We start from the raw sequence: 23,516 nt of genomic DNA on the forward strand, positions 1-23,516 counted from the left end.
ACTTTTTTAGACCAAGCAGAGGAAAAAAATATGGAATCACTCAATTCTGAGGAAAAAATTATAGAATCACCCTGTAAATTTTCATCCCCCAAATTAACACCTGCATCAAATCAGATCTGCTCATTGACACTGACCCTATGCCATGACATTGACCCTATGTGTCTTTTTGCAAGGAATGTTTTGCAGTTTTTGCTCTATGGCAAGATGCATTATCATCTTGAAAAATGATTTCATCATCCCCAAACATCCTTTCAATTGTCCAAAATATCAACATAAACTTGTGCATTTATTGATGATGTAATGACAGCCATATCTCCCCAGTGCCTTTACCTGACATGCAGCCCAATATCATCAATGACTGTGGAAATTTACATGCTCTCTTCAGGCAGTCATCTTTATAAATCTCATTGGAAAGGCACCAAACAAGAGTTCCAGCATCATCACCTTGCCCAATGAGATTCGAGATTCATCACTGAATATGACTGTCATCCAGTCATCCACAGTCCACAATTGCTTTTCCTTAGCCCATTGTAACCTTGTTTTTTTCTGTTTAGGTGTTAATGATGCCTTTCGTTTAGCTTTTCTGTATGTAAATCCCATTTCCTTTAGGCGGTTTCTTATAGTTCGGTCACAGACGTTGACTCCAGTTGCCTCCCATTCGTTCCTCATTTGTTTTGTTGTACATTTTTCGATTTTTGAGACATATTGCTTTAAGTTTTCTGTCTTGACGCTTTGATGTCTTCCTTGGTCTACCAGTACGTTTGCCTTTAACAACCTTCCCATGTTGTTTGTATTTGGTCCAGAGTTTAGACACAGCTGACTGTGAACAACCAACATCTTTTGCAACATTGCGTGATGATTTACTCTCTTTTAAGAGTTTGATAATCCTCTCCTTTGTTTCAATTGACATCTCTCGTGTTGGAGCCATGATTCATGTCAGTCCACTTGGTGCAACAGCTCTCCAAGGTGTGTTCACTCCTTTTTAGATGCAGACTAACGAGCAGATCTGATATGATGCAGGTGTTAGTTTTGGGGATGAAAATTTACAGGGTGATTCCATAATTTTTTCCTCAGAATTGAGTGATTCCATATTTTTTTCCTCTGCTTGGTCTAAAAAAGTAACCGTTACTGACTGCCACAATCTTTTTTTCTTGATTTCTTATAGTGTTTCTTAAAGCCAGAAAGTTGCCATTTGAAATGACTTTAGTTTTGTGTCATGTCTGTGATCTGCTTTTTTTCTACAAAATTAAACAACTGAATGAACATCCTCCGAGGCTGGTGATTCCATAATTTTTGCCAGGGGTTGTAGTTGAGCTCAGGTGCATCCTATTTCCAATTGGAATCCACCTGGGGTGAAATGAGTTGATTTCAACATGATTTAGAAAGGAACACATCTGTTTACATATCTTCATGTCGGAGCACAGACCAAGCCTGAAGTCAAAGGAATCGTCTGTAGATCTCTGAAACAGGATTGGCTCGAGACATAGATCTGGGGAATGTACAGAAACATTTCTGCTGCTTTGAAGGTCCTAATGAGCACAGATGCCTCCATCATCTATAAATGGAAGACGTTCAGATCCACCAGGACTCTTTCTAGAGCTGGCCACTCGTCTAAACTGAGTCACTGGGGGAAATAGTGCAGCGGATAACTGAAAAAAATGCTTCAAATGGTAATGCAAGCATCAAGTTTGGCACACGTACTCCTTAGACATTACTCTTTTAAAAATGCCGGGTACCCACGTGAACTTTCAATAGGCAGCCAAGAAGGGGTCAATTGACGTATTACACAGGGGTCAAAATTTAAAAATGCTCCAGTCATATTGAAGGGTATTCCATATTGTTTGTCTGATCATAAAGATTCCAGAAAGGTATAGTTTGGACTATCTGTGAATGAATGTTCCGGAGTTATGGGGTAAAAACAGCAAGAACAGTGACAAAGGTCAATTTTAATTTGTACAGGGGTCAAAAGTTAAAGTTGCTCCAATTTTGGTAAAAAGTGGTGCAAATTACTGGTTGAGCTAATAGGATTAATAAATGGAATAGTTTTGACTGTGTTGTGTGCTTGGTTTGCAAAGTAAAGGTTAAAAAATATCAGCATCCATTGGATTCTATGACATGTAACATATGCTACCCTGTAACATGATAACTAAGCATGATACATGATGCAAACTATTCCTTCTTAAAACCATATTCACCCAACTAATAATGATGGTCACTTTTTTAGAGATCCAGCATTCCTCTGTGGAGAGAGGAGAACCTTCCAGAAGGACAATCATCTCTGTAGCAATCCACTAATCAGGCCTGTATGGTGGAATGGCCAGATGGAAGCCACTCCTTAGTAAAAGACACAGGGCTGCCCACCTGGAGTGGCATTGTGCTGTGACAAATCTGAATATTTTAGCCTTTTATTGTGGCCAGCCTAAGGCATACCTGTGCAATAATTAAGCTTTGTAAGCAGCATCTTGATATGCCACACCTGTGAGGTGGGATGGATTATCTCTGCAAAGGAGAAGTGCTCACTAACACAGACTTAGACAGATTTGTGAACAATATTTGAGAGAAATGGGTCTTTTGTGTACATAGAATATTGTTTTAGCTCTAGAAGTGTTGTGTTTATTTTTGTTTCATGTATATATAATATAAACTTTTATAATGTTAGTGTTTACAAACCTTTTTGCTTTAGCTTGTTTTTCAAATACAGGACGTAGCTATGCGTATCACAGAAGAGCTGCACCCTGGCACATACTACATATTACATGCACTAAAAATGTGTATTCAGTATTCTGATGTACGTGAGCACTGGTGTCACATTAAGTGATGTATCTACAGGTTGTCATTGTACTAACGCATGCAAATATGTTGATTGTTAAACTGTGTACTACAAGTATGCACGCGTGTATGTAAGTAGTTTGCATGATACAGTGAACCCTTTTGGGAATGTTTTGAATTTGTGCCAAATGCTGCAAGTGCTCTTGGTTCGCGTTAGTGTAGCTGCAATCAGAGAAGTCTTTTGTATATACACCAATTCTCTGGAATGAGTTTTTAAATCCCCTGTGTAGATGAAAGGGTGAAAAAAAAAAGACAGATGAAAGCTGAGTGCAGGCGAGTGTTACATTTGGACTGAATAAAGAGAATAGTCTTCCAAATGATTTATCATGAAGCGTCACGAGTCAATACCATAGTGATTTTATTTGGGCTGGCTGATACTCGAACTGTGTGCTCTGCAAAGCCATTCATTGCTGCACAGAAACACATTTAAAATATTGCTTGCTGCAGAAATAACACTTGCATGCTGCTTATGCTAAATGTCTGCAAAATAAACCTACTGCACACTCCATTTTTAAATTATGCTGCTGTCGCATGTACGACACCTTCATAACGTTTATATGACATGCCATACCAATCATGTTCCTCTGCATTTTTTGCATTGCTAGCTTTTTTGTGAACACACCCTTTAAGAACACATTATAAAGTAGGTTGATTAGTTGCTTTTGACCTTTCTGTTTCTGCAGGTCTCTGGCCTCTTCAAGGACCCACAAAGCATCTTCTGATATTTTTGCATCAGACACTCTGCAGACTAAAGCTGAGGTGGGATCAGGTGATAAAATGAATAAAAGTTACAGCAGCCTGAGCACCACCCTGTCTATAAGGAACTCCCTTCCCCTGAAAGAGAACGGGGATGATGCCACACTTCGTTTCCGTAAGGTATCGCTTATCAAAGAAGGCGACACCGGTGAGCTCAGCCAGGATAAAACTGACATCCGTGAGGTGACTGATTCAGAAGGAACAGATTCTGACTTCAAGTGGAGAAACCGTTTCGACAGAGTTTCCCAGTATAACCCCCGTAAAGCAGAGCTTTCTGACTCTCTTAATGGCAAGTCTGACAACTACTCAAGCGCCTTCTCCGTGTACTCTTCCACTTTCCCTGAGGTGACTGTGCAAAAACAAACGCCGAGTAGCTCCGCCTTTTCTGGCTCCCTGTCTCCCAACAGCCACATCACCCTTAGCAACACATTGAGTGTAAGTAATTGTGTTTACTTTAGCAGTGAGAGCGAGCCAGCTGGAGCAACAGAGCATAGAGATGAGTGGAGGAGGAGCTCCATGGAGCAGGAGGAGCTTGTTGCACCTGCAGGTGTGCGAGAGGGAGGGGCAGAATCAGCCCGGATAAAGTCATCACAGCAGCTCTTCAACTCTGATTTCTGTTACACACATAACACCAGCCTCGACAGCACTGACGGCTTAACAGGAGACGATTCATCCGAGTTTACTGGTGTATTCAAGGCCACACGTGTGGAGCTAGTCTCTGACCCTCAGGTTGCCTTCGACTCTCCTCCTGCATCCCCTGACGAGGACTGTCCTTACCAGCTTGACATGGAGACCCTGGTGGATACCCTGAAGAACATGAGGTCTTCTCTCAGACCAAGGAGCATCCGTATGCATCAGCACAACCTTATCTCCTCCCTGTCACCCATAGATGAGATTGACCCAAGTTCACCAAAGTCGGCAGCACCTGGGGCCCCGAAGGATACCCCAGATGGACTTTACACTCTGCCTGCTGACTTGGGGCTGAAGAGGAGCTTCCTCAAAAAAACATGTTCTCCATCGGAGATGATGAAGCAGACCTCCAAGGTATGGCCATTCAGATTCAAATTTTATACATCTTGATTGCTAAGTGCTTTATTGTTAAATCCTAAATGCATGGACTTGGAAAGGGCAGGTGAAACAGCTTTGTTGTTATTGCTTTGTTGTTATTAGTAATGTCTGAAAGAGTTTTTAAGATGTGTTCATTGCTTTTTCAATGGATGAAGATTCTCCATCGCCTGCAAGATTGGAGCCTAAATGTTTGTCAGTTTTGTAAAAAGAAAATTCTCTTCCTCCTCAGGACTTCTCACCCACACTGCTTGATGGACAAGGAGCTCCCCAGCCTTCGAGTACAGGGTCCCGACTGGACAACAGTGTCCTGTTTCGAAGCCTCAGGTCATCATCAATGGACCAACCCACAGAAAATGAAAACGCAAACCAGCCAACTCATCGCACAGTCTTCCGCACCAACTCGCTACCAGATATTGGGCATTCAAGTGAACGTTTGAGCACGGGTCCAAAGGACATTAGAGGAGTCATTAGTGGAACAGACTCCCCAGGCTCTCGCTTGGAGCACTTGTCAGTTTTATTGAACTCCTCATCCTCGAGCTCGGGCTTCCTTAGCGGAATTGAGGACTACAACTCTCGCATGAGTCAGCCTCCATCACAAAGCTTGAACTCACCACCATCAAGCAATGGTCCAACTCTCTTCCTTAATCCTACCAGCTCCATAGACGTCCACAGACCTTTACCAGTCCCAACCTCACTCACCACCAAAGATCCCCCCTTATCTATGGGGTTGGGGATGGCTGGAGGTACTGGAACTGTTAGCACTCCGATTCTGCAGAGACGCTTAAGTGACGAGGGCACCTTTGGAATCCACCAGACGCCAATGTTCAGCAGTGTGAATGCAGGATCTCAATTCCAGAGCCAAGAATCTGAGTCTGAGAGAAACTTCTTGTCCAAGTACCGAGCCTTCCCTGATGCTTATGTGAGTATGATAGTTAATAGCATTTTAAAAAGGAATAGTTTGCACCATCTGTCATACTTATCATGTTATGGGGTAACTTATGTCATAGAATCCAATGGACATCGACCTTGTTTGACCTTTACTTTGGAGAACAAACATTCACCACAGTCAAAACTATTCCATTTATTAATCCTTTTATTTCAACCAATAATTTGCATCTCCATCCATCCATTTTCTTCCGCTTCATCTGAGGTAGGGTCGCAGGGGCAGCAGCTCAAGTAAAGCCGCCCAGACCTCCCAATCCACACACACCTCCCCCAGCTCCTCCAGGGGAACCCAGAGGCGTTCCCAAGCCAGCTGCGAGATGGGACGTGCTCGGAACATCTCTCCAGCGAGGTGTCCAGGGGGCATCTGAAAAACATGCCCGAGCCACCTGACCTGGCTCCTTTCGACGTGGAGGAGCAGCGGCTCGACTCCAAGCTCCTCCTGAGCGACTGAGCTCCTCACTCTATCTCTAAGGGAGTGCCCAGCCACCCTCCGGAGGAAACTCATCTCGGCCGCTTGTACTCGCGATCTTGTTTTTTCAGTCATCAACCAAATCTCATGACCATAGGTGAGGGTTGGAATGTAGATCGATCGGTAAATTGAGAGCTTTGCCCCCCTGCTCAGCTCTCTCTTCACCATGACGGTCCAATACAGCGACCGCATCACTGCAGACCCTGCACCAATCCGTCTGTTGATTTCATGCTCCATCTGTCCCTCTCTCGTGAACAAGACCCCGAGATACTTAAACTCCTCCACTTGAGGCAAGGACACTCCACTGACCTGAGGAGGGCAAAGCACCTTTTTCCGGTCGAGAACCATGGCCTCAGATTTGGAGGTGCTGATTTTCATCCCGGACGCTTCACACTCAGCTGCAATCCACTCTAGTGCACACTGAAGGTCCTGATTTGATGAAGCCAACAAGACCACATCGTCCGCAAACAGCAGAGACGAGATTCTGTGGTTCCCAAACCGGACCCCCTCTACACCCTGACTGCGCCTAGAAATTCTGTCCATAAAGGTAATGAACAGAACCGGTGACAAAGGGCAGCCCTGGTGGAGGCCAGTTTGCACTGGAAACAGGCTTGACTTACTAACGGCAGTGCGGACCAAGCTCCTGCTGCGGTTGTACAGGGACCAGATAGCCCTTAGCAAAGGACCCCGGTCCCCGTACTCCCGGAGCACCCCCCACAGGGTGCCTCGAGGGACATGGTCGAACGCCTTCTCCAGATCCACAAAACACATGTGGACTGGTTGGGCAAATTTGCATCACTTTTTACTAAAACTGGAGCAACTTTAACTTTTGACAGCTGTACAAATTGAAACTGATCTGTCACCATTTTTGCTTTTTTTTTTTTTTTTTTTTTTTTTTTTTAAACCCCATAACTCCATGGAATTCAGTAATAGACAGTCAAAACTATAATTTGTTTTTTTTAATATGAAGTATGACTTCAGCATATTATCATGTTAATAGGTCTCCAATATCAGTTGTTGCCAGCATCATACACTGTTCATGGAAATTGGCTGGGCCCCCATCACCCCTTGGTTACATTAGCTCCAGGAGACTGAGGCCAAGCGACCAGCTTCCATTCATTTTCAATCAGAGTTGGTGTTTACAGTGACAAGAGACAAGTAGTCACTATACTGCCATCCAAAATAGACGAGAAGCCTTTTTTAATGCAAATGCTGTGCGACGCAATTCAGTGACTGTGAGTCTGTGACAGCACTGGGGTGTATGTTGGTTGGTTGCTTAAACATAATAATCCAAAATAGTGGAATATATTCCTAGATGGCTGTGTGTATAAAAAAAAAAAAATCTAACATGTTTGCCATTTTTCCTCTTTATATTTTGTAAAAGTGAGAAAGAAACGCTTTTGTTTCAAATCTGATCTACATTTTGCGGCACATGATTGTAGTGGCAAGTCTGTTAATGTAGGAAGATGACTGTCAAGTGAAATCTAGGATCCTGCCGGCACACGTTGCACAGGATGTGAATTCTGAGCAGTTTCAGTCCTTCCTCTATTCAGATCCAGCAGATCTCCTATTAATGAAGCCATTATTAAAATAATGGAAGAAGCACACAGAGTATCTGGACAATGCATATCATTAGTGGTGTCACTGACTGAATTTAAATAATTGCCTCAAATCCACAATAGGGCTAATTAAACAGTTGCTCTAACTACTAGAAGACAGCAGAGTTTATGTTGTTATAATTGTGCAAACTATTTCCTGGTGATGATTTCTCCAGATATGTGTAATTGAAGGTATTCACCTGCAGCCTCTTTGATCTGTGTGTAATTTGGAGCCGAAAGTAAAAAGTCTTTTTGTTCCATTTGACCTGTAATCACCTCTGATGTGTACATGTGAAGATCACCTTTAAATGTTTGTCAGTGTGTGAGAGGCTTATTAAGTGACAGTGTGAGAAAAATCTATTAATTATCTGTGGAAGTGTATGTAGGATTGTACGCAATAGTATTGCGGTCTTGTACAGAGGTCGACTTTGATCCACTTGCCTGTTAATAAGGATCTATTTTACAAGGTCAACCTGTTTTACTTCATTCATTCAAAAAATTTTATGTTACAGCCTTATTCCAAAATGGATGAAATTCTTTCCCCTTTTTTCCATCAAAATTCTACTCACAACACTCCATAATGACAACATGAAAAAAGCGTTTTTTTATTTATTGCATATGTATTAAAAATAAAAAAAGTAAAAAGTGCATGTATATAAGTATTCACACTGTTTGCTCAATACTTTGTTAATGCATCTTTGGCAGGAATTACAGCCTCAAGTCATGAAGGTGATGCCACGAACATGGTGCACCTATCTTTGGGCAGTTTTGCCTATTCCTCTTTGCAGCACCTCTCAAGCTCCATCAGGTTGGATGGGGAGTGTCAGTGCACAACCATTTTCAGATCTCTCAAGAGATGTTCATTTGGATTCAGGTCTGGGCTCTGGCTGGGCCACTCAAGGACATTCACAGAGTCGTCCTGAAGCCACACCTTTAATATCTTGGCTGTGTGCTTAGGGTCATTTTCCTGGTGAAAGATGAACCGTTGCCCCAGTCTGAGATCAAGATGCTCTGGAGCAGGTTTTCATCCAGGATGTCTCTGTACATTGCTGCATTTATCTTTCCCTCAATCCTGACTAGTCTCTCTGATCCTGCTGCTGAAAAACATCCCCACAGCATGATGCTGCCACCACCATGCTTCACTGTAGGGATGGTGCCTGGTTTCCTCCAAACATGATGCCTGGCATTCACACCAAAGAGTTCAATCTTTGTCTCATCAGACCAGAGAATTTTGTTTCTCATGGTCTGAGAGTCTTTCAGGTGCCTTTTGGCAAACTCCAGGTGGGCTGCCATGTACCTTTTACTAAGGAATGGCTTCTGTCTGGCCACTCTACCATACAGGCGTGATTGATGGATTACTGCAGAGGTGGTTGTCCTTCTAGAAGGTTCTCCTCTCTCTACAGAGGAATGCTGGAGCTCTGACAGAGTGAAGGCTGGGTTCTTGGTCACCTCCCTGACTAAGGCCCTTCTCCACTGACAGCTCAGTTTAGACAGGTGTCCAGCTCTAGGAAGAGTCCTGGTGGATCTAAACTTCTTCCATTTACAGATGATGGAGGCCACTGTGCTGATTGGGACTGTCAAAGCAGACCTTATATGTAGACAGCTGTGTGCCTTCCCAAATCATGTCCAATCAACTGAATTTACTCCAGGTGGACTCCAATTAAGCTGTAGAAACATCTAAACAATGATCAGTGGAAACTCGATGCACCTGAACTCAATTTTGAGCTTTATGGCAAAGACTGTGAATGCTTATGTGCATGTGGTTTCTTCTTTTTTTTTTTAAATTGTTTAATAAATTTGCAAATATTTTTTAAAAAAAACACATAAACATTATGACGTATTGTGTGTAGAATTTTGAGGGAATTTTTTTCATCCATTTTGGAATAAGGCTGTAACATAACAAAAGGTGGCAAAAGTGAAGTACCGTGAATATTTTCCTGATGCACTGTGTACACGCACAGAAGCGCTTTTACAGCTGATGGGTGTTTGGCTTCACTAGCTATTAGTCCTGACAAAACACAGTCTTGTCCTCCCAGCCTCCCCACCCTGCTCAGCTATCTGCTTGTTCCTGCAGAATCCGGGCCACACCTTGATTTTTGCATTTATTCACACACATCTTTCCGCTGTCGGTGATATTTGATGAAGCAGAGTTGACATGAATACATGTAGAGGCGTTGGTGGAAGACAGGGCAAGATAGTATCTGGCTGTGGCCTTTGTCTGCACTTGTCAATCTGCACTTTGCTTCACACGATCACACATAACCCAAGTACCGGTATGTTATTTGTTGTAACTGCATACAATTGATGGTGGAGGATAGTGATTTGTCCTGAAGTTCCCTGAAGGGAGGAATAACTGAAGGTTCAAGGCAGCTCTAAATGTCACCTTTTATGACTAGTGTAGCTGTAATGGTTTTTGACCTTTTCAAATGACAATAATTGCGTAAATTGCTGATTCACAGAGTTTACCGCTGCCCTTTGGTAGCAGAATATCAAGTCTGGTCTGGTCTGAGAGCATGCACTGGTGCCGTATGTCTATGCATGTGCCACACAATGGAACCACCCTGGTCCTGGTTGGCAACCACCCAAACAGCCAACTGGTCCAACCCCTTGAAAATAAAGTAACCATCCTTCTGCTGTATTAGGTCTTGGGGTCATGAGCCATGAAGCACCTTCATTCTGGATCATAGACAAAGAAACATGCCACGTGGCCATAGTGTCATCATTGAAGTTCCCTCACAATGCAAGTGGCACTGTCATCTGTGTGTACCTTAGTAACCTTTTGATTGACACCACATCCACCAAAGATGTCCACTCATTGCCTTGGGTCAGTGGTTTGCAATCCTCCTCGTCATGATCAGAAGTACTGCAGGTTTTTGATTTGTTCCTGATCTACTCAAACCAGACCAGCTCAGTCAGCACTGATTTGACACCTGATTTGGCTCCGTATGTGTAGATAATCCTTGAAGGAATAGTAAATGTGTAGTACATTGGATTCTGAGGGCCAGGATTGGGAACCACTACCTGAGGTCACTGATTACCATCCAGCTCTCACAGCCATACAGAAAGACTGGAAGCACCAGGACTCTGAAGACTTGGACCCACATTCTCCTGCATAGTTGTCCACATCACCAAATGCGTCTTTCTCAATCTCAAAAGCTGAGGTCTCAGAGACATGAACATCACTGCTAAGATCAGAGAATCTTTCTGCTTTCACCACACACTGATACACTTGTGATGGCTGAGTCCAGGAAGTCAAAAGCTTAAAACATAATCTTGATCCAGGACAACTGCATGCACAGAGAATCTAACTCCTCACTCAGTTTCTCAAGTACCGCAATCAGGGCATCCGTTGATTCCATAAAGATCAATCAATCAATCAATCAATTTTTTTATATAGCGCCAAATCACAACAAACAGTTGCCCCAAGGCGCTTTATATTGTAAGGCAAGGCCATACAATAATTATGTAAAACCCCAACGGTCAAAATGACCCCCTGTGAGCAAGCACTTGGCGACAGTGGGAAGGAAAAACTCCCTTTTAACAGGAAGAAACCTCCAGCAGAACCAGGCTCAGGGAGGGGCAGTCTTCTGCTGGGACTGGTTGGGGCTGAGGGAGAGAACCAGGAAAAAGACGTGCTGTGGAGGGGAGCAGAGATCGATCACTAATGATTAAATGCAGAGTGGTGCATACAGAGCAAAAAGAGAAAGAAACAGTGCATCATAGGAACCCCCCAGCAGTCTACGTCTATAGCAGCATAACTAAGGGATGGTTCAGGGTCACCTGATCCAGCCCTAACTATAAGCTTTAGCAAAAAGGAAAGTTTTAAGCCTAATCTTAAAAGTAGAGAGGGTGTCTGTCTCCCTGATCTGAATTGGGAGCTGGTTCCACAGGAGAGGAGCCTGAAAGCTGAAGGCTCTGCCTCCCATTCTACTCTTACAAGCCCTAGGAACTACAAGTAAGCCTGCAGTCTGAGAGCGAAGCGCTCTATTGGGGTGATATGGTACTACGAGGTCCCTAAGATAAGATGGGACCTGATTATTCAAAACCTTATAAGTAAGAAGAAGAATTTTAAATTCTATTCTAGAATTAACAGGAAGCCAATGAAGAGAGGCCAATATGGGTGAGATATGCTCTCTCCTTCTAGTCCCCGTCAGTACTCTAGCTGCAGCATTTTGAATTAACTGAAGGCTTTTTAGGGAACTTTTAGGACAACCTGGTAATAATGAATTACAATAGTCCAGCCTAGAGGAAATAAATGCATGAATTAGTTTTTCAGCATCACTCTGAGACAAGACCTTTCTGATTTTAGAGATATTGCGTAAATGCAAAAAAGCAGTCCTACATATTTGTTTAATATGCGCTTTGAATGACATATCCTGATCAAAAATGACTCCAAGATTTCTCACAGTATTACTAGAGGTCTGGGTAATGCCATCCAGAGTAAGGATCTGGTTAGACACCATGTTTCTAAGATTTGTGGGGCCAAGTACAATAACTTCAGTTTTATCTGAGTTTAAAAGCAGGAAATTAGAGGTCATCCATGTCTTTATGTCTGTAAGACAATCCTGCAGTTTAGCTAATTGGTGTGTGTCCTCTGGCTTCATGGATAGATAAAGCTGGGTATCATCTGCGTAACAATGAAAATTTAAGCAATACCGTCTAATAATACTACCTAAGGGAAGCATGTATAAAGTGAATAAAATTGGTCCTAGCACAGAACCTTGTGGAACTCCATAATTAACTTTAGTCTGTGAAGAAGATTCCCCATTTACATGAACAAATTGTAATCTATTAGACAAATATGATTCAAACCACCGCAGCGCAGTGCCTTTAATACCTATGGCATGCTCTAATCTCTGTAATAAAATTTTATGGTCAACAGTATCAAAAGCAGCACTGAGGTCTAACAGAACAAGCACAGAGATGAGTCCACTGTCCGAGGCCATAAGAAGATCATTTGTAACCTTCACTAATGCTGTTTCTGTACTATGATGAATTCTAAAACCTGACTGAAACTCTTAAAATAGACCATTCCTCTGCAGATGATCAGTTAGCTGTTTTACAACTACCCTTTCAAGAATTTTTGAGAGAAAAGGAAGGTTGGAGATTGGCCTATAATTAGCTAAGATAGCTGGGTCAAGTGATGGCTTTTTAAGTAATGGTTTAATTACTGCCACCTTAAAAGCCTGTGGTACATAGCCAACTAACAAAGATAGATTGATCATATTTAAGATCGAAGCATTAAATAATGGTAGGGCTTCCTTGAGCAGCCTGGTAGGAATGGGGTCTAATAAACATGTTGATGGTTTGGATGAAGTAACTAATGAAAATAACTCAGACAGAACAATCGGAGAGAAAGAGTCTAACCAAATACTGGCATCACTGAAAGCAGCCAAAGATAACGATACGTCTTTGGGATGGTTATGAGTAATTTTTTCTCTAATAGTTAAAATTTTGTTAGCAAAGAAAGTCATGAAGTCATTACTAGTTAAAGTTAATGGAATACTCAGCTCAATAGAGCTCTGACTCTTTGTCAGCCTGGCTACAGTGCTGAAAAGAAACCTGGGGTTGTTCTTATTTTCTTCAATTAGTGATGAGTAGAAAGATGTCCTAGCTTTACGGAGGGCTTTTTTATAGAGCAACAGACTCTTTTTCCAGGCTAAGTGAAGATCTTCTAAATTAGTGAGACGCCATTTCCTCTCCAACTTATGGGTTATCTGCTTTAAGCTACGAGTTTGTGAGTTATACCACGGAGTCAGGCACTTAAAGCTCTCTTTTTCAGAGGAGCTACAGCATCCAAAGTTGTCTTCAATGAGGATGTAAAACTATTGACGAGATACTCTATCTCACTTACAGAGTTTAGGTAGCTACTCTGCACTGTGTTGGTATATGGCATTAGAGAACATAAAGAAGGAATCATATCCTTAAACCTAGTTACAGCGCTTTCTGAAAGATCACAGCTCTGTTTGCAAAGTTGACGTCTGTAATCTTTTTCTCACTGACAAGAGAACCCAAGATGCTGTTCTCTTCACAGCTTTGCCAGACACCCAGTCCACTCTAGCACTGAACCAAGTAGGAGCCGCAACATGGCCCCGAGGAACACCAGAAGTGACTAGTAGAGGTCTGACACTCTGCTCCCAGTGTGCACAACATTAAAGCCCCCGTCACACATAGCCAGAATATGCAGGAAGCAGGCAGACCTGGCACAAATGGTCAGAATCCAGATGCAGTTGGGAGGAAAAGAGGCGTGGTCAGTCATGTCAGAACGCAGACAGACTGCCTCGTGCACACCTGTCTGATCGCATCCAAAACATATGTAGACGACACAGACTGCTGTCAGATGTCCATAAAAGGCGCTGAAGACTGTCCGATGTCCAAATGTCTGGATGGCAAACAAGGGATGGAGTCGGAGGGAGCGCTCTGTTCTCCCTTTGCACAGGACCTGTACTGGACATCAAAGAACAACCAACATATGGGCTGGACTCATGCCATATCTGCCCAAGCCGGCATCCCTGCGGTCACCCACTCCGATTCAGTCACTCCCATCGCTTGCCCTCTATTTCCCAGGCTCACTGACCTTACGTGCGCGTGTGGGTGTGTGTGTTTTCATAATAAGCCGCTACATGTGTGCGTGTGGTGCTCGTGCCCGCATGTCCTCAGCTGTCAATTGGCAACTTTTGATGCTGACTTTTACTGCCAGCTAAACTTCGCTGCCTGTGTGCACACGTGCATCTGTGCGCACACGCAGCGAACCTTTCCTGAGAATCAAAGGACACCTTTGCTTAAAGGTTTGCAATGAGCTTTCCCACAATTCATCAGACGCAGCCTGTCCAGCAAACTTTAATTTCTTTTGTTTTTTCCCACAACCCAACTCTACATCATGATTTCTGGTTGGATTATCACATGGGATTTATGGCGTGGTCATTTCCAGCATTCCACCACAGGCTGTGGTACTGGCGCATTGCGCTGCGAAGTGCTCCTGGAGGTGAGATTCATGTTTCATATGTTGTCATGGCGAAACAGTTCCATGTCATATGTCCAACAGAATGAAATGTGATCAAGCAATAATTATAATTATATGTTCAGCTCTGAGCCTCTGACGTGATGTGTGACAGAGTGCGCACCAGGGCACAACATTTCACATTATTTATTTCGCCCGTGGGGAGGAATATTATCTGTACTGTAAGGTCTATTATGGATATAACAGCCTGTCTGGATGTGCAGGGTCGTGCACTGTGTGAAACATTGACCCGCAGTGGACACGGTGATTTCGGTTTGTTCTTGCTGTGTTCACGTCCCCTGCACATGGATGCCTGCATGCCAAATACATATCAATGATCAACAGTTACTTTGCGCTCCGGGGGCGGGGGAGCAGTGGAAGTGGACATTATAAGTGGATAGGTGGCATGTGCAGGTCATGCGGGCAGGCTTTGCCATGCTCGATCCATCTCGAGGTTCCTTCATACGTGCTCAAATCGTATCGGATCCTGTTTTTCCGCCATCAGATTATGTAAATTGCGGTCAGATGGTCCTCAGACTGCACATGGACCGCTGTTGGATAGGTGTCCCATCTCGATAGTGCCCGGAGGGTTTTGAACATGTGCATCATACTCTGGGCCACCGGCCAATTTTGACAAACTGTGTGAACTCTCACAGATGGTTGTGAGAACGTTTTGGAACTGAAACCCGGCACCTTTCGGATGTGTGCTGATTTGTCATTCTGACACCACTCTGCGTGATTCTGGCTGTGTGTGACGGGGGTATAACTGTACTCATACAAAGACCTCCTATGATGTCCAGCAGGAATTCTACAAATTTTTAGGATGCCTCACTGAGATGAACTCCAGCAATCTCCGGTTGCAAGCAGTGAAGGTCGATCCGAGAAATGTTCCCACTATTCATTCAGACACATTAATTTCCTATCGACATGGAGATGATCATTTCAACATTTAGAACATAAATTCTAAAAATACAATAAGCAATGGCTTTGTGTTGGAAAATATTTCACTGTCACTGTGGTCACAAAGAAGTCACTCTTTTGTTTACTAGGTCTGTACTGAAAAGGCACAAGGGTCTGTCAGCATGTTGGCTGGCTTTCACTGAGAATGTAAAGGTTTTATGTTGCAGTTTAGACCGATCAAAATACTATCGCACCGAGGTATGTTGAGTTGAGAGGGTTTTGTTTTCAGAAAACTGTGTATTTCTCAAATGAGGGTAGGAAGTGGGATTGACTCTAAATGAGGATTGCTGGAATAAAAGATTCTGTAACAGACCCTCTTGGTTTGGTAACATGATCCAGATGATAACTAGTTTCCTACCGAGCTCCCACACACAAAAGGCCAAGTGATACCTGAGGCCAAAAGATAGAGACACACACACACACACACACACACACAATTCATTGGTGCGAGTTACCACATTTCAGGTCAGATAAGTAAAAGTACCACGATAAAGTCATATGTAAAATGCACGACATTAGCAGTTACCTCAAAGTGTTGTTTGAACTTATTCGTTGATATATGTTTTAATTTGTAAAAAAAATATATATGTTTGTAATATTTGTTACATAGGTGCCAATAATTTGGGTAATAAATTGGCCATCTCAGTGCAAGTATTTATACTTAAATCTGATTAAGGTTTTTCAGTAATATATTTTGCATGTAAAATTATATTTTGCCTTACATGAAACTATGGATTGTGGGAAAACTGCTCTAAATGTTGATAAATAGATGTTTTGTTGACTTGCATTTCATCTAGCATTTGTTTAAATATGTATTTTTACTTTTCTCTCCATAGCTCACAAAAGAGAAGGAACATGGAAAGCTCAACCCTCGTCCTGGAAAAGTAAGTCATGACTCAAAACACGCTCTGGCTTCCCACTTTGTACCCTTGAGACATTTTATGCAAATTTAGTCCGAACATAACCGCTGATTTCACTGATTAGCACTTCTCCAACTGTGGACTGATAACACACTCATGTTCACTTTCTAAGAGAATGTGACTGTATGCTGATGATATGCTAATTTCCTATTATTTAGTACAATTCCTTAAACAATTCTGAGACAGAGTGGATTTTTTTTTTCATATATTATGTGGTTTCCTGACATTAGTGACATTTCATAACTTCTATTCTTTTATTATTAGCTATGGTAGGATGAGCGTCTGTGCCTGCCTAAATGAACTTTATAATTTTGTGCTGAGATTGGCACTTGACAGCATAGCCAGTTTGTTCACGTGTTCCATAGGCGGCTTTTTTGTTAACTTCAAAAGGTCAGGCCTGCTCCTGCATGCAACTGAAAACTGCACATGCAGTATATTTTCTCACAGTGGTTGTCCATGGAACATCCTGAATACTTCTCAAAGGTGGAGCTGACATTTCAAATTCTAAGTACTGTTCCATGCTGCAGGGCCTCACCTTTAATAGATTGGACTTGTTTTTAATGCAGATGTGTAATTTGTTGAAATTTAACCAGTGATCTCTGAGGAGGCTAATTTTTCATTCACAATTTTTTTTCTTTTCTTATTACAGATCTAGGATCGAAATGCGTTTTTCTCTAATGCATATTGGCATTAATTGTCATCATCATCATCATGATAGTCGGAACCATTGTGCAGCTCTATTAATGTGCTTTTACTCTGTTCATGCAGTTGTTGCATGACATGACTTAAGGTGATACGCACAAGATTTAAGATGTGTCCTTGAAAATGAAATGATGTATTTTGATAATACTGGGGTCAATTTTTACATAAACGTGTCAGTGTTTCTTCTGCAGAATAAGGTAGAGTATTGTCAGCAGTGATAATTTCTTATTCTTGTCATTTTAAATTTGCTGACTTTTCTGTTACTTTCACTTCCAAATAAATAGCAGTTATTTAAAAACAAAACAAAAAAGTTTACTGTGAAAACATGCTAGCCAGTCAACACCTTGATAATTAAAGGTCTGCACTTACAAAACTTCATACACACCAGTGTATGAAGACAACTCTGAAATGTGTTAAAATCAACTCTGGAGTTGACTGAAGTGTAAGTTGTACCTTTTTTTCTGTATTATCAGCTTATTGATTTGGGAATTGTTATAATGTACTCTGTATTGTTGGCATTGATTCTCATTATTGGAATTGATGTAATATTTACGTATTATTTTGTTTAGTGCATTGATTTCAGAGAAAGCCTCTAGAATTAGTTATTATTAAGGAATGCATGAATTTTTTGTGTGTATATGAGTTGCACCGACATACTGTACTTTAAACTGTTCAGATTAAAAGTGCAATTTCTGTGGGTACTGTTTATATGAATACCTCTGGGAAAGGGCTCAGACTGGGTTTAAACCAACAACTTTCTGATTGAGGCAACAGCACTGTCATAGCACCACCCTTGAAAGCTAGCACCACAAGAAGTTGTCTTATTTATTTATTTTGTGATTTCATTTGGAGAACAAATTTTTCAACCAAGGCTTCATTTATTTTATATTTCATGTTTTGGTGATCATCGCTGCAAGTTCATCTGTGGCAGATATAGGCTCACCAGCTAACCTGCACATTTTTTTTGTCACCCACAAAAAATGTGCAACCTCACCTAGTAACGGTGCCGACTGAGGATTGCATCTTTCAAATGAGCACAATACACTTGCCTTAATGAATATGTAATTTAGATCTACCCAAGTGCAAACACTTTGTGGTATACATGGAAATAGGCTAATTCAGCACATGCAATGTGATTTACCTAACCAGGAAGCATTTTTAGGGGGGTGTGATAGCATTTCTATTTTGCACATTTTAAAGTAGGTTGCTAACTGACCCAGTGTTGACTACAGACACACACACACACACACACACACACACACACACACACCACAAACTGGTGTTCCAGCACCCGTGCCGTGGACAGCTCCTCGTAGAAATAAATTCGATATGATTCTCGTTCTATGTAATGATCTCTCCAGTTATGTGAACGTGAAGAGAATAGATTTACATCAGAGTCGCTACCCACACCGGGAAAAGCAGTTCCATTATGGGAGCATGCTTTTGTAGCATGTAGCCTCAAACCAACAGGTGAATAATAATAAATATGTTTCTTCAGGATATTCTAGCTTGTCACAGTATACAGACACAAGGAATGGACACTGTCTGTTTACAACAGGGAAACTTAAATGAATAAAAGCAAAATAATCATTATTTATGAGAGATTTCTATGGCTGGAATGCTGAATTTGGGCACCATGCACCTCTTGTGAAACAGCAAACAAAGTTTTTAAGGCTTTTTTTTTTTGCCAATATTCAGTAATTAATTAGTAATTAATTAGTCGCTTTGCTTTGTTGTGCACACACCTGCAAGTGGCTGATTGAATTTAATTTTGTGCTCATTGCCACTGACACACGCAAAATGCTCATTTACATAATGCCGTCCATGACATGTTACCACCTGCTGTCATTTTCACAGTTATTCTCCATAAATCACCTGAAAAACATTCAACAAACCAATGTGCAAAACTTTAAAACAAACACAATTTTGTACCTGTTAAATGGGATCTTAGTAAATTAGGCCCTTGGAATATTAAATTACAATTGCAGAGTTTGTTTCAACACTGATATGATATACTCGAGAAAAGCAACCTACAGCACTGGGCAAGGTTTGATACCGACCATGTTAAATTAACATTCTGAGTTAAAATCAATTCTGAAATAGTTTACTTTCACTGTTATGTCAACTTCTTCCTTCTGCATTTCAATCATGTTATTATTCTATGTGCACTGTGACGTTTGCCTACATCTTTACTCACATCTACATAACTTTTGTTTAGATATACATCTTTGACAGGAAAGGACTGGTCGGACAGAGGATTGAGATACGCAATGATGTCCTCGACGCCACGTCCTGGGAGCTACAGGAAACCATCTCCATCAGGGTGGTCAGAGGAGGGTGAGTGCTTCACCTGTCTCCACAGGTGTTACCTCACAAACAAAGTGACACAGAGCCTATGTGTGAAGCCAACTGTATTTTAGCAGAATTTGACGGCTCCAAAGAACCAACAGTTATATAGTCAATGTCTAACTTGCTACAGTTGTTCTTTCTGTAATTTTGGCAGGACGCATGCAGCTGTGGATATTTAAAACTCCCCTAAACAGATGTCGATGTCTTCAGACTTTTAAAGTTGGAGACGTTGGCGCCACTGCACCTTGTTTGTCTTGAAGTATAAGACCTGTAATTCAGTTCTGGTTCTATGCAACGATGACCTTCTGAAATCTGGATGTTCTTCTGCAGTGTCAAATCAAAGTGTGGTTCAGGCAAATGCTTTGAATAATTAACACACCCACAAAGACGTTTAAACACACACTTGTCTCTGCGGTTGAATGCTTTATTGGGTTTTTGTTTTTGTTTTTTTTTTTCCCCTCCCTGAATGCTGAAATGTCCGCAGTGCCTCCCCTGGTCACGCTAATGCCTTAACAGTTCTTCCTGTGAAAATAACTCTGCAGTGACTCATCGCGTTCTGCACCACTGCACAAACTTGGACAAATGAAGTTATCTCCACACAAAGTTTTGAGTTTTTCCAGTGATGTGAATCTGTACAGTGTTGTTTTATAAATGAGTGATTACAGTATGATGATGTTATTGTTATTACTATCAAGTCAATTATTTTCTATACCTGCTTCTTCTAATCAAGAGCCACCGGGGCACTGGAGATTATTATGATGATCCAGTACAATTTTGTCAAGAAAAAAGTTTAGCTTTTTTGTTATTTTGCACCTTGGAATGTTTGGAAATTTCAGATTTGAATGTCTGACATAAATAAGAAAACACAAATTATATCATGCACTCTTTTGATAAACATGTTTTGCTGTAGCTTTTATATAAAATCAATTTGTTTATATCTCTTTCTGTCTGTCTTGCTGTCTCTAGCTCTACATCCGTGTACACGGTGCATCCGGAAAGTATTCACAGCGCTTCACTTTTTCCACATTTTATGTTACAGCCTTATTCCAAAATGGAGTAAATTCATTTTTTCCTAAAATTTGTGCTAACAACATCCCATAATTCATTCCCTCAAAAAATCAATTGATTCATTCATTCATAATGACAACATGAAAATGTTTTTCTTTTTTTTTATTTGTATATACATAATATATATATATATATATATATATATATATATATACAGTAGTGTTCAGAATAATAGTAGTGCTATGTGACTAAAAAGATGTATCCAGGTTTTGAGTATATTTCTTATTGTTACATGGGAAACAAGGTACCAGTAGATTCAGTAGATTCTCACAAATCCAACAAGACCAAGCATTCATGATATGCACACTCTTAAAGCTATGAAATTGGGCTATTAGTAAAAAAAAAAAAAAAAAAAAGTAGAAAAGGGGGTTGCATTCAGTCAGTGAGTTTGTCAATGTTGTGGAACAAACAGGTGTGAATCAGGTGTCCCCTATTTAAGGATGAAGCCAGCACCTGTTGAACATGCTTTTCTCTTTGAAAGCCTGAGGAAAATGGGACGTTCAAGACATTGTTCAGATGAACAGCGTAGATTGATTAAAAAGTTGATTGAAGAGGGGAAAACATATACGCAGGTGCAAAACATTATAGACTGTTCATCTACAATGATCTCCAACGCTTTAAAATGGACAAAAAATTGACTGATAGTAAAATTGTTCTTTTTGGTTCCAAGGGCCGCAGACAGTTTGTGAGACGACCCCCAAACTCTGAATTCAAGCCACAGTTCACAGTGAAGACAGTGAAGCATGGTGGTGCAAGCATCATGATATGGGCATGTTTCTCCTACTATGGTGTTGGGCCTATATATCGCATACCAGATATCATGGATCAGTTTGGATATGTCAAAATACTTGAAGACATCATGTTGCCTTATGCTGAAGAGGACATGCCCTTGAAATGGCTGTTTCAACAAGACAATGACCCCAAGCACACTAGTAAATTTTCAATTCAATTCATTTTTTTTTTTTTTATATAGCGCCAAATCACAACAAACAGTTGCCCCAAGGCGCTTTATATTGTAAGGCAAGGCCATACAATAATTATGTAAAACCCCAACGGTCAAAACGACCCCCTGTGAGCAAGCACTTGGCTACAGTGGGAAGGAAAAACTCCCTTTTAACAGGAAGAAACCTCCAGCAGAACCAGGCTCAGGGAGGGGCAGTCTTCTGCTGGGATGGTTGGGGCTGAGGGAGAGAACCAGGAAAAAGACATGCTGTGGAGGGGAGCAGAGATCAATCACTAATGATTAAATGCAGAGTGGTGCATACAGAGCAAAAAGAGAAAGAAACAGTGCATCATGGGAACCCCCCAGCAGTCTACGTCTATAGCAGCATAACTAAGGGATGGTTCAGGGTCACCTGATCCAGCCCTAACTATAAGCTTTAGCAAAAAGGAAAGTTTTAAGCCTAATCTTAAAAGTAGAGAGGGTGTCTGTCTCCCTGATCTGAATTGGGAGCTGGTTCCACAGGAGAGGAGCCTGAAAGCTGAAGGCTCTGCCTCCCATTCTACTCTTACAAACCCTAGGAACTACAAGTAAGCCTGCAGTCTGAGAGCGAAGCGCTCTATTGGGGTGATATGGTACTACGAGGTCCCTAAGATAAGATGGGACCTGATTATTCAAAACCTTATAAGTAAGAAGGAGAATTTTAAATTCTATTCTAGAATTAACAGGAAGCCAATGAAGAGAGGCCAATATGGGTGAAATATGCTCTCTCCTTCTAGTCCCCGTTAGTACTCTAGCTGCAGCATTTTGAATTAACTGAAGGCTTTTTAGGGAACTTTTAGGACAACCTGATAATAATGAATTACAATAGTCCAGCCTAGAGGAAATAAATGCATGAATTAGTTTTTCAGCATCACTCTGAGACAAGACCTTTCTAATTTTAGAGATATTGCGTAAATGCAAAAAAGCAGTCCTACATATTTGTTTAATATGCGCTTTGAATGACATATCCTGATCAAAAATGACTCCAAGATTTCTCACAGTATTACTAGAGGTCAGGGTAATGCCATCCAGAGTAAGGATCTGGTTAGACACCATGTTTCTAAGATTTGTGGGGCCAAGTACAATAACTTCAGTTTTATCTGAGTTTAAAAGCAGGAAATTAGAGGTCATCCATGTCTTTGTCTGTAAGACAATCCTGCAGTTTAGCTAATTGGTGTGTGTCCTCTGGCTTCATGGATAGATAAAGCTGGGTATCATCTGCGTAACAATGAAAATTTAAGCAATACCGTCTAATAATACTGCCTAAGGGAAGCATGTATAAAGTGAATAAAATTGGTCCTAGCACAGAACCTTGTGGAACTCCATAATTAACTTTAGTCTGTGAAGAGCAACATCTTGGTTCCAAACCAACAAAATGAATGCCTCGCAGATGTGAAGAAATCATGAAAAACTGTGGTTATACAACTAAATACTAGTTTAGTGATTCACAGGATTGCTAAAAAGCAGTTTGAACATAATAGTTTTGAGTTTGTAGCGTCAACAGCAGATGCTACTATTATTGTGAACACCCCCTTTTTTTACTAATAGCCCAATGTCATAGCCTTAAGAGTGTGCACATCATGAATGCTTGGTCATGAATGCTTGGATTTGTGAGAATCTACTGAATCTACTGGTACCTTGTTTCCCATGTAACAATAAGAAATATACTCAAAACCTGGATTAATCTTTTTAGTCACATAGCACTACTATTATTCTGAACACTACTGTGTATATATATATATATATATATATATATATATATATATATATATATATATATATATATATATAAATTAAGGACATCCCAGAGTAAAAAAATCTGATTCCGCCAGAATTATCTATCTATCTATCCCTTCCATATAGCAATGAG

The 23,516-nt window shown here is 41.2% G+C and overlaps 1 protein-coding gene and 1 long non-coding RNA gene across 2 annotated transcripts in view; one reads left to right on the top strand and one right to left on the bottom strand.

Moving 5' to 3' along the window:
- LOC117501807 overlaps positions 1-23,516 on the top strand; it is a 94,039-nt gene that overhangs the window by 60,539 nt on the left and 9,984 nt on the right. Inside the window, exons 5-8 of the mRNA XM_034160767.1 lie at positions 3,513-4,629; positions 4,883-5,572; positions 16,462-16,509; positions 19,466-19,584. Of these exons, the coding sequence (XP_034016658.1) occupies positions 3,513-4,629; positions 4,883-5,572; positions 16,462-16,509; positions 19,466-19,584 (1,974 nt within the window). The remainder of the gene's footprint in view (positions 1-3,512; positions 4,630-4,882; positions 5,573-16,461; positions 16,510-19,465; positions 19,585-23,516) is intronic.
- LOC117501808 lies at positions 1,439-22,531 on the bottom strand. The gene is made up of 4 exons (XR_004558092.1): positions 22,522-22,531; positions 14,103-14,107; positions 5,344-5,347; positions 1,439-1,624 (listed from the first exon to the last, which is right to left on the bottom strand). It is a non-coding gene; the product is annotated as an uncharacterized LOC117501808 (long non-coding RNA).

The sequence above is a fragment of the Thalassophryne amazonica genome, chromosome 20 (genome assembly GCF_902500255.1).
Source record: "Thalassophryne amazonica chromosome 20, fThaAma1.1, whole genome shotgun sequence".
Classification (NCBI taxonomy): domain Eukaryota; kingdom Metazoa; phylum Chordata; class Actinopteri; order Batrachoidiformes; family Batrachoididae; genus Thalassophryne; species Thalassophryne amazonica.